Source organism: Manacus candei, unplaced genomic scaffold, assembly GCF_025592945.1.
Source record: "Manacus candei isolate 608988 ecotype Guabito, Panama unplaced genomic scaffold, ASM2559294v1 h1tg000028l, whole genome shotgun sequence".
NCBI classification, from domain to species: Eukaryota; Metazoa; Chordata; class Aves; order Passeriformes; family Pipridae; genus Manacus; species Manacus candei.
In genome coordinates, this window is record NW_026138076.1 from 37684973 (window position 1) to 37697574 (window position 12602).

General features: G+C 38.9%; 1 protein-coding gene across 1 annotated transcript in view; it reads right to left on the reverse strand.

The window, feature by feature from the left end:
• Positions 1-6691: 6691 nt before the first annotated feature.
• MMRN1 (multimerin 1) overlaps positions 6692-12602 on the reverse strand; it is a 43423-nt gene continuing 37512 nt past the window's right edge. The window contains exons 7-8 of the mRNA XM_051789741.1: positions 9215-9361; positions 6692-8075 (exon numbers count right to left, since the gene is read on the reverse strand). Of these exons, the coding sequence (XP_051645701.1) occupies positions 7654-8075; positions 9215-9361 (569 nt within the window). The 3' untranslated portion in view covers positions 6692-7653. The remainder of the gene's footprint in view (positions 8076-9214; positions 9362-12602) is intronic.

The window sequence follows — 12602 nt, forward strand, 5'->3', positions numbered from 1 at the left end:
TTTGGTGACACTCTCCACAGATGGCAAACAGGCATTGCTGCTCTTAATAATTGCACTGGTTGCAGGCTATGATGCTCACAAGCACACCTTAGAGTGGCCTGAAAGTCAAATGTACAGACACAACATGATGTTGTTTCAAGGCAAGAAGACTTGAGCAGGAGTCTGGCTCTTAACCTGTCAGTGCTGTCAGGCACTTCTACTTCTCTGTTACTTCAACTTTTTATATATAAAGTAAATGTTAATTTACTTTTGTCAAACATATCGCTCTTTTCACGATTACTGCACTGCCTGCTATGCACGTGTTTCTCCATGTAGCTCTATTCTGTCAGATAGGAGTGACACATACAGTTTGGTATTTATTCATTGCTATAACCACTTAAGCCTGAGATTCAAAAAAATTGGCATGCTAATACTGCCACTAGCACTGCCCTCTTCATGTTCAATACAGTTAGAAGAACTAAAGGGTTACAAAACCAACTCCTCATTTTTAGCTTCCCTCAATTTATACTGAAAAACTGTTGGACATTTTTTCTGCAGTATTTAAATCTACCTTGGGATTTTTAAATGCAAAATGTAATCTCATTATTTTCTTAAACAAATATTTTGTAATTACTTGGCTTAAATTCGACTGAGTGGTTCTTACTTAGACAAGGATTCCATTTTTTTCCACAGTAAGTTATTGCAAAAGAGTATTCACAATCACAGGCAGCTGACATCAGGTAATTTGACATGAGATAGATACCACTCAATGAGTTTATTATTATCAGTTCTCATAAGCCAGGGGAAGCTCTGTACATACCCATCAATGCACAACCTGGAGTTAGGCTTGTTACATATCCATGTCTAACTTATATCCCAGTTTTGATCTAATACTTGGAGAGGGCACAATAAGAGCTGCGATTGCTCAGGGTGGCCCAGATGCCCCCATCTTAATCATGTTCTTCCCAGTAACAAAACAAGTACACTATTCAGAGCTACTCAGGTTTTGTTGCTAGCAAGCTTTCCTGGCAAGTTTAGGAAGTCACATGATTCTTTATTCTGTATCTTCCTTCTGCTTTCGTACGGACATCAAGACTTGTGTTTAAGTGCTTTAATGAAATCTCATTTTACAGATCCATATGTTTTGCAATTCATTCTCTGTCTCCAGTAAACAGGAAGTTTTTCTGATCAGCAGAGAAGATAATTTTTCATCAGACTCTCTCCAATCTTAAAAAACTCTACGAGTCTATCCTATACACTGAGCAACAAATTCACAAATCAGCTCTTGATTAACTTTTTCTGCAATGGTTTTAACTATTTTCCGGTTTTAACAGTCCTCTTCTGTCTTTGTATCTTTGAACATGCTTCTAATCCTGTTTCAAAAAATAGATCAAGGTCTACCTGCTAGCTACAGTCTTCCGCTGGGCAGCATTGCTGGGTGACCAACAGTATACCTTAACCTGAAAGGATTTCCAAGGATTTTTAAAACAGATGTGTTGTTTTTCAGTGCTGTTACGGAGCCTTTGATGTACACATATTTTCACAGTCACCAGAAAAAATACCTGAGAGAGTACAACCTGCAGAGAGAGGTATGAAACAAGCTACCAAATGAGGGGAGAGATTGTATGTTAGGGGACGCTAAACAGCTTCTCACCCACGTGCACTTTCTTCTCTCCCAAAGTGTATTTCACCTGGTTGAAAAGTAATTTCTCCCCATCAGCTTTTCCTGTTACTGCCTGGAAAAAAAAAAAAAGGATACACACACAAACAGCAACAATGAAATAAAGAAATACTGTGTTTCTGTATAAACAGATTGAAAGAATACTCTATCCTGTCTTCCTCACAAGCTTTCTGGAACTTTGTACTGTATTATAACAGAACTAAAATGACAGTAATTAGGGTGCCCATAGGGCTTAGCAAACTGAAAATACAGGGGAAAAAATCTGGGTTTATTTATGGCTCTGAAGAAGTGTGGTGCATGGATATTACATCACGAACAATTTCCAAAGTCACTGCTGTCTGACCATTCTCAAAACCATCACGGAAGTAGAAAGAAATACAAGGGAGGAAACATGAAAGGCTGAGAAAAGTCAGGGCTGTTGTTCAACTCCAAATCACATGGGCACTGTGAGAGCCAAGAGAACAGGTACAGAGCAAACCTGATGCGGGGCTTTTCAGGAGCAGTGGTTCAAGTTTTCAGTCTCCTCTGAAATTTATAGGGAGGCTTTGTATTTGTGTGGTAACTTCACACACCCACCAAATAAGCTTCATATCATGCCACAGAGGTGAAGTCCCACAAGAAAATCTACTTCACACAGTGAAACACAGAAATTGGTTTCCTAGACAACAACTCCATGAGGAAAGTTAGTATCTATTCTGAAATAATTCAAAATTAAGCCTTTCTAACTGAAAAAAAAAAATCACTGTAAAAGCTCACCTTTCATACAACTGGGCATCCTAACTTTTGATGAACACTATCCCACATCTTAGTTTTAATTAATTTTTCTCTTCATCCTTATTTAGGAAGGCAAATGTATTCTTATTTATTAATTTTCTTTAAAGCTTACAGACATGGCCTGTGTAATTTTCCTGACTTATGCCTTTGCTGCACAATTATTTAAACATCTGATCTTCCTTTGGGGAAAATGGCCATATAGACCAGTTAAGTCAAAGTCCAAACCTATCCTATACAAACAAGACAAGCCCACAGACAAATTGAAGGGTGGGCCTAGATCTGTATCTACTGCTCTGGAAGCTAGGAGTTCCTCACAGATATTTCCACATGTAAAGGAATGACCTTTAGCACTTTTTGGCCAATATAGGCTGTATTTATTACATATTCATCCTCCTTTCCCATTCTTCTAGAATGTGTCTAAACACTGAGCCTGAAAATTGTCTCCTGCTTGTATAAGCTGGTAATGGCCCTTTTTTTGACAGGAAATAATAGTAAACAATTTTCTCACGTGTGTATTTTCACTTCAGTAAGTAGCAATAAGTAGCCTAGCAATGGATGGCTGAACCTTTTTTTTCCTCTTCCAAGGCAATTTGCAGAGGAGTCAGAGTCATCAGATAGAGCTGAGGATAATTCTTTGTCTAAACATGTCTATCATTTTACGATTTTTGTTTTAATTGACAGCTTTCTTGAGTTTGCCATTCATCCGGCTAAACCCGTGTGGATGCGAGATATACTGGTTTCCAATAGAGGGCTTAAAGAGCATTCAGAAAGCTTTTGGTATTTATAAAGAACTTCTGGGCACTTCAGATCATTTGTATGGTATCTCCCAACTCCCGCAAATCCGAATAGCAAGCTTTCTGGAAGTACTTGTACAGTGTTTGTAAACAGCCATGGTCTGTTTTGTTTGCAACTTGCTTTTTCTAAGAGGAGAATCTTGAACAGCAACCACCACAATAAATATTTTCAGAAACACTTCGGTTTGTTTACATGTAACATGCGAATGCAGAAGACTATTTTCAGCTAGCAGCCACCACAGATTTCTGAGGGTGGGGAAGCAGGGCAAGGAAGTTCATTACCAGCCAGTGTGTTGGTTTTAACATATCTATAGCAACTTCAGCTAGGAAGCAGCTTGCTTATAAAGCTTTCTTACCAAGCACTCTTGACTGCAGTCCCATCTGAAGGCAGTGTTTTGTTATATCTCACTCTTGAGGTCTCTCCTGCCATCACTGCTATCATACAAAAAGGAAGAGTGGCGGCTTTGCAAAGAGAAAATTACTCCAGTGGAAATTCTACTGTATATTTTAAACACAAAGTGGTGACAAATACTTGTACTTCTTATAAAACTGCTGAAAATGTGATTACACTAGGAAGATTTAGTAAGTACAAAGCTTTCTTCCACAGTAACTAAAGAAGGTTTCCATCTTTTGTTGTTGATAACTCTATCATGGGGACAGGAGTATTGAGATCAGGCTTTCTAACAGTCAGTTAAGAATAGAAAGAAGTATGGATTCATCAAATCTAAACTGAAAAAAAAAACGTGGACCTTGCTACCTGTGGTACATCTGATGGGTTGAAGGAGTTAATGAAATCAATGGAGCTGCTAGGCAATAGTTTCTGCACCCAAGCAGCAGCCACCAGCGACAGATGTGCAAAGCCATGGTATACACTTTAATTCTTTGGAGATGTTCAAATTGTTTGTGTGTTGTCTTATTTTGTTTTGCACTGTTTTGCACTCTCCTACTCACCTGCCCAAGTTGAGCTAGGGAGACTGGGTTTTGCAACTGCCTCAATGCACTAATTATCCCACTGTCAAAGGTGCTTAATCATTGGATACCCACTGATTTTGGTGGGGTTTAGCTGCAGAGTTGCTCCTAATAGATGCACTCAGTCACTGCCTGAGTTCAGAAATAATGGCTTTCTTCCTGCTTGCTGCCAATGTAGATGTTATTATCGCAGAGAAAAAAATAATTGAACAAAAATATCCCAGATGTAGGGACAGACGGCAATACCCATGAGTCAGCATCAGGCAGGCCTGTGTTAGCAGGGAAGCTTGGCATGAGCTGTAGTGAGGCAGGGTTGTGCTGGCTAGAAATGGCATGTGAGGAAAACAAACCGCTGTTCTCAGTGTGAATGCTGAGTGTATGAGGGGCTGGAGAATGTGTTCTGCGATAACTTGGTTGGTATAGGTGAGAAAATGATAATGCAAACTCTGGAGTAAATTGGATGGGCTTGTCAACACCGGATCAGACAAAACGTTGCCATGGTTATTGAGTCCCCCAAATAAAGAGAACACTGCTCACTCTGAAGTACAAAGGCTCAGGATGGCTTTGTGGTCCCTCACAAGGGCTGTGGGCAGAGATGAGCGTTCAGATGTGCTGCCTGCTATCATTAGGGAATGCAAATCAGAGCATGAAAATGGAAGCAGAGGGGTGACAAAGTGCCTCAGGAACTACCTTTCCTGGTTAATGCCTAAAAAGTTCTCCTGGGAGTTCAGACTGATTGCTGTCTTTTCTGCATAATGGGTAGGCTGACTGATTTTATTGATCCTCAGTTATTTTTCAATATTGTTTTCTTCATTAGCCCAGGCACCTCAGGTACATAGTCACAGGTCCATAAATAAGCTTCAGTGGCTGATGTAAACCAATCTTTACAGTGAAGAATCTGCATTTTAGTTTTTAACAATAGACAAAGACAACTACACCTAGTTTTAATTCATCTGAGGAAAGATTTGAATGGATTGTTACATGGTGCAAAAAGGGGAGTGTACATTTTTTATATTTTTAAAATATTATATTTTATTATCTTTGGAATAGTACAATAAGAATTAGCTTCAGTATTATTTATATTAGGGAAATTGGTTTTATAACTGTTACTCCTACAAATGTGGTATTAATCAGAATTCTTACTTTAGCCCAGTAAATTTTTAGTTTTGTGAGGGAAAAAAAAAGGTGAAAAGAGGAAAGAAAACCACTACAGTGATATAGAAATTATCGGGTTGCTGGGGGAAAATAATGTCTGTGAAGATGAGGAGCCAGCTTGAAGAATTTAGAGGGAAGGGCAGCAAGGGCGAAGAAAGTCACATTAAAACAGAGATGCAGTCTCTGGTGGGTCATTTGAATTTCATCTGCAGAGTAATTTTCATGCCATTTAGCCATAACCACAGCAGGAATGAAGAGGACTAAACACATTAAAATGACAAAGTCATACAAGGAGGGATTGGGGCTTGTGGTCATTATGTTTGATAAAATTCAATGATACGGTTGGCTGAGTTGGTGCCGTATCAAAGATTTTGAGTGTTTACAGAAAAATATGGCATGCAACAGGAGAAAGGTCTGTAGCACACTCATTCAGGGTTCATGGTACTTTAAGAATCCATCAATTACAGATGAGAAAGGATTTCTGGCCTGAAAAAAAAACAAAGCAAAAATACAAACAACAGCAAAACATCCCAACCTGTTAACAAGATTTGCAATTGATCCTTACAGTAAAGACTTGGTTTTGGGTATTTTCAGATCCTTCAAGGAAACATAGGATATTTTAATAACTATTTTGTGCTGCAAGATCTCTTAACAATTAATTAGTGGATTTAGAGCCTCAGAAAATGGGCTTATACTGAAAGCTTTCATCAGTTCTCAACTATTGTCCTTAAACACAAGCCACAGTAGGATGACCCCCTGAAGCTGAGTGGATGCTGTTCAGTGCTGCACACTTTTGTACTTCAGGTAGCCAAAAGCCACAGGCACATGCCCATGGTCACACTTCAGTACCAGTGTTTCTGATGGAGAATGTGCATATAAGTTTGGAACAATAAAATGTAGATTTATGCATCTGAGGAAAGAGATTCTCTTATCAACAGACAGCATGAGAGGAATTCAGTCATTTTATGGACATCCATCTTAACATCTGGTAAGGTATATTAATTAATACTAAGAAGAGAGCTGAAGACTCTTATATGTTTTCAAGAAAAGTTTCTGACAGTGGAGAACAAAATAATTCAGGAAGCTTCCAACTATACTGGGCTTCAGTAAATTGGCATAAATCAGTTAGTTTTTTTCAGCTTTTAAGAAAATGGAGGGAGAAAAACACAGAGACATATAAAAGCTGATCAATTAGCATTAACAAAGGTAGCAATCAGAAACAAACCTAGCCAGTCACACCAGACAATAGGATATCAAGAAACTGCAACAACCTGGGACTTCGCAAAGGATAACGGTGCAAACCTGAGGGTTTATTTTTTCACGTAGTCATAGCACGAACTAAAAATAATTTTTTATTGGACTGATGCTTGAAGAATCACATGAAGACTGAAGTTCATTTCATCTTGCCTCAGTAGTTACTGAATATAATGCAGAAAAAAAAAATCATAGACTTACAGAGGTCAAACTTAGAAAACACTTTGGTTATATCATTTAACCTTGTGTACATTATAGGTCAAATGCTAAAATGTGTGTGAAGCCAATATGTTTGCCCTAAAACTTATCACCTAAGGCAAATCCAGCTGTGGTTTAAATATTTCAGCAACAAAGAGAATCCACTAGATCCATTTTGGTGTTTTTCCTATGACTACTTATATTCAGTGCTAAAAATGAGTACCTTATTTCTAATCTGAAGGTATCTCTCTCTGTTTTTGCTGCCAGGTAAAAAAACCCCTCAGTTTGTTATTATACTGGTTACATAAAAAATCCTGAATTGATTAAATGCTGCCATATCAAAGTATGTAGTGAATAATGTTAGGCAAAATGAAAAAGAAACATATTTTTTTCCAAACACATTATATACCCATGATTATTTATTGATACAATGAGCTAAGTAGTAACCCAGCATCTAAGTCATCAAAATCTATCCATCACTTTTGGTATGCAATCAGGGTGTAAAGGAATAATCAAAACCAGCTTTGTATTGAGAACTGATTCTCAGCAACCTTGTGTAAGCAAGTATGTCTATGCAATGTAACTGTAGATCATAATTAGATTTATGCTTCCCAGTCATGTTTAAATAGGGAAGATGTTTATTTTTCCTTCATCTCCAACCTGTTGACTCTTGGTGGTTGTGCACATGGCTACAGCCAAACAACATCTTGGAGAATCAGCACTACAAATGCCATTACATTCATTACTTTCAGAAACTTACTGTAGTTAAAGAAACAAAGTATTTAAAGATAAAGCTAAATTCACATGCAGGTTGCTTCATTTGACTAACTGCTTACATTTATGACTGACTTAGGTACGATACAACAAGTAACCACTAAATGTGGTTACTGGTGGATACTTGGCTGGTATAGAGCCAGTTGCCAATCTGAGCCAGACTTGCTGACCATAATTTAACTCTAATAAAGCATTTCCAGTAATTACTCTGTCAGTGTACTTGTTACTATTAATATTTTCAGCCTGAAAAGTGAGTTTGTCTATTCCATCAATGACCAGATAGCCAGAGGCACGTGGACTAAATGATTCAATGGTATATTCAAAAACATAGACCCCCAGATATGGAACATGGAACTTTCCAGTTGCTGGAGCAAATGAAGCGCCATAGTTGACATCCAGATTGTTAAATCTGATGGGTCCTGGAGTTGTCATTCCATATGTATGAGATGCAAAAAATGCCACCATAGGTGCATATCTGTATGATCCTTTTGAAAAATCTGGAATGGAATAAAGAACAATATCAAGTGGTGTTACATCGTAGAAAAGCATTTCAGGCCAGCCAAAAGATCAAAAGTAGCTTTTCTGAAATCACATCATCCCATAGCTTGAGCAAATGAAATATAGTATTTCTGCAAAACTGAATTTTTCTATATTGTAAAAAACCATAATTTTCTTCACAATTAGTGCTAGGTGTATACACCAAAGAAAAATTTTAGAAACAGCAAGGGAAATTTATGTTGCCTATACTAAGCTATCATTAGGGGGCTTTCTTTCCACCCCCCTCCACCTCCTAGTTTTTCCCACTCCAGGGTCTCTCTCATTGTTCATGTGAGTAAGCCAAAGCCAAGAATTTCTCCGGAAATCTTAGATGAACACTGAAGAGGTTTAGCACTCCCGATGTTAAATGAAGGAATAAAAGTATATGTGTTTCTCTTCAAGCTGAGCCTGCACACTATCATTACCTGCTTTTGTACAAATGATTTCATTCACTATTCATATGTTGTCATGAGTGAAAATCAGCCAAATGAGTGCTGAAACGTGCATATAATTCACATTCCATGTGGCCTGGATGTAAATTATTTACTTGTTTTCTGGACTGAATAAGCATAATTTCCACTTTTCTTTCTTTCTTTCTTTTTTTTTTTTTTTAATTGAAATTACCTTTCAAGGGCTACATCCTTTGTTGAGGAAAGTCAGAGGCATGCCTAACATGACTCCTTGAGGCCATAGTCCCACACATCGTGGTAACTACTAGTATTTATAGAGTATTTATGGCCCTGTTAAAGTTAGTATTCCCCAGAGATGTGATTTTACCTCCCCCTACAAACTCCATGACATCATGTTCAAACACATCTATTGCGCACCCTCCACTCTGCACATTTCATCAGGGAGCTTTCCAGCTATTGCAGCAGGTCCCAAACCAATTTAATCCCATCATCTGGTCATATTAAAGAAAGAGATCATGAGTCACCCACTGGGATTGATGTCTTCGGCGCCAAAACACGGGACACTACTACTAGAGGTGGTACTCATTAAAGTGAAATGTGAGACCTCTGACCAGCAAATGCTCTCTAATTAGGCCCTGGGGCAGAGGCCCATACTGCCAGCATATTGCTCTACTAAATTCTGTACTTGCCAATGCTCAGGGAATTGTCGTTCCCCAGCTTCACGCTGCAGTTGACTCCTCCGAAGGGGTGGCGACAAGCACAAACAAAAGTCTGTCTGTCATTGATACAGGTTCCTCCATTCTGGCACGGGGAACTGACACAAGCTGAATAGTACCCTGTGAAAGAGAGAGAGGAAAACCAACAACCTCAGTCGCAATGTCATTACAGAAACACTTGCCAAGTTTACAGTATTTTGTAAAGCCTCTTTGTCAATGCATAATTTCTGCTGAAATTCTTTGTGAAGGACAACTTCAGATTCTGTCCAGGCTCTTCAGACCCTTTGCTGGTCCGGTCTATCTTTACTTGAACTCAGCAAGCCCCCAAGATATTCCAAGTTCCCTCCAAGTGCCAAGTTCTGCTTGTCTCAGAGGGTCAGGTACACACAATAAGGTAAAAGATGCTTCCAAGAAGTTAGATCATGCTGCTTTTTCTGGACAGAGCCAGTTAATCCTTGGGTGTATCAAAATACAGATTTTGTACTGCTGGTGTGCAGGTTGGACTGTCTTGCCTATGACATGACCCACCCAGACATGTAGCGACCATTGCAGGAGAGTCTGGTTCCTGGTGATGAAAGATCTTTAATGCTATCCAAACCACTTCCAGTACTTGCCCCTGAATAACTCAACTCTAGGATGTCTGCAAAGATTGTTGTAGAAGTTTTCTGTTGCAGGCAATGAAAATTACACCAAACAGAGCAGAGCAGAGCACCCTTGCTGAAGATGTCCTTACCTCTGTTCCTGACTGTGTATGAGCTGACCAAATCATACTCAGCCGATAAGGAAAAATCTGTCAGGCCAGTGCTGCTGAGCTCTGAGACAGCAGCTACTGAGTGTAATTGTATAATGTGCTGTCATAATAGTTTTAGGGGGAAGAAAATTCAGGTCACATTAAAAATTAAATAATGCTATGAAAAATTCTGAATACAAGGTGTTCCCAAACCATACATTTTTCTTTTCTCTTGTTTTGGTTAAATAAAAGTCATGTTTTAGCAAATTTTTTTTGCCAGGAACTGCCAGCAGACCTCTAGAAAGAGAACTCCACACGGTCCTGTGATGGTAAATCTACATTGGTAGGTCAGAACTGGAAAAGTCTTGTGTAAAAGGATCTACTTATTGGTGGGGAAATGTTGAGCTGCAGCTTCACACAGATATTTCAGTAATGCTCATGTTATCTTCAGATTCGTAATCAGCCGTTTCACAGACTGATGCATTAAGGCAAACTATTTCTGTGTGATATTTTAGTTCAGTGAGCAGAATGCTAAGGCACATGCTACAGTGACACTTGAATTTACTCTGATACAGCATATGATTTAAAAACACAACAGTAATTCCTTCCACAGAAAATAATGTCCATCCCTTAATGCCTGAAATAAAGTAATTTGGGACTGTCATGACTGGGGTCACAGCACAGGCAACTGGACATGAGGAAATAATGGTTTTCTTCTCAGATAATAGTTTTGCTGCACACTTAATTGAAGTTATTTTTCACTTACATTTACCAAGCATCCATATATTTACCAAGTGTGAAAGGAAAGCAGAAAAGGAAGGAAAACAGCTGATTGTGCTGACCATATCATATTCCCAAAACACAAAAGCTTTGTGTAAGAACACGGCAGTCTCTCTGTTAATTGGCCTCTGCTTATCATAAACAAGAAGTAAATCCAAGAAACAGGAAAATGATCACAGAAAGGAAATGACAATGATGTTGAGACTACTGTTTTAAAAGTCTGCTGAGGGGTGATTTTGCCTGAACTTAACCTTGGAGTTAATTCAAATTCAGGCATAGCTTTATCTACATTATATTAACCCTCCAGGTGCAGCATTGCTTAATAGCAGCTGGGAAGCTCTTCCATTTGATAGAAATAGGAGAAGCTGTGAAGGGAGCTGAGTCAAGTTAGAATTTTCAGAGTAAGAGGCAAATACCATAGATCTCCACTGTGAAGGTAATCTCTATGTAACTATGCTACAATAGCATGTTTCTGCTGTCATTTCTGGCTGAAGCTACTCCCATGTCCAGTATTTTCTTTTTCTTTTTTCCTTACTGAAGGGTGTTCTGAGACAGGGTATTCCCTCCTTGGGGTAAGATGCCAAGAGGTTCAGGCTAGGAAAAGATTTCTTACTAGAGTACATATTTTATTGTTAATTAATCTTTCACAACTTACTAGTGTAGATGAGTAAAAGATGGAGACTGTAAATTAAAGGCTTAAATTGTAGCTATTAATAGCGGAGAATAAACTGAATGCAGTTGCTTATTACACTTGGTATGGTAGGAGTGAGGATAGTGAGTTAATGCTCAGTTTTCCCACTCTTTAGACTGCCAATGCTGTGCAAACAAATCTTCAAACAAGCAATGATGCTCTGTCAGTACCTACTAGAGTGTTATTTAGAAGCAAATCAAATACTTAGCAATTTAATGGTCTCCTTATGGAAGGAAGTAACTCCAGTGGTTAAGTTTGGAAATTCTTCTGAACAGGAAGTAACTGGCCAACATTTTTTAAATATTTAATTATCAGTAACTGTTTCTCAGGAAGTCCTAGGAGATTGGAAGTGCCTGAGAGTCAACTAAACCACCCTGCTTGCACAGGGTCAAACTGGTTGTCAGCCTACAGTTATTAATCACCTCTGGTTCAGCACTCTCAGTCTGACAGTGATAAAGGCAATGGTTATCCCCAGGATTCTAGATCCAAGGACTGTCAGGGAACAGGAAAAAGACAGCTTCACCTGGGCCAGCACCCAGGAACTGAGGGTGACAGCAGGGCTGGTACCTCACCAGGACAGGTGACAAGCAGAGCATGGCAGGTGTAGCAGGAGAACCTACCCCTGATAAGACCTATAATCCAACACAATGCAAGTTATCAGCCGCAGGCGCCCGGGGTGCTGTCTTGGTGTTAAAGTATGCTAAGACCATCCTGGTTCACCAGACTTCAAATGTGCATCCTGCTACTGAAATAGGATTTGATAGCTAGTCTGCTGGCTAGTAGATCTGTAACTAGCAGTCAATCACTTTATACTATGAAAGTCCAGTCTCCTTGCATATAGTCAGGTTCTTCTGACATAACCCTTCTTGGGGTGTATGTGTGGAGATTCCTCCCTTGGCTGGGGATGCCCTCCAAGGTTACTCCTTGAGGCTGAGAGAAAGTGGTCTCCCCACGAGCATTGGTATGGGTGAGTTTCATCAGATCTCTACTTTATAATTATTCCTTTTTGCTAGCTTTAATAGAACTGCTTCAATAATTGCTTTGTTACAGTGTGCTATACTACATTATGCTATATTTTTAGTGTTTATATTGTGTACTAATAGTTCTGATTAAGATCTTTTGTCTGATCATTTCTATGAAATAAATTATTCATTTTATAT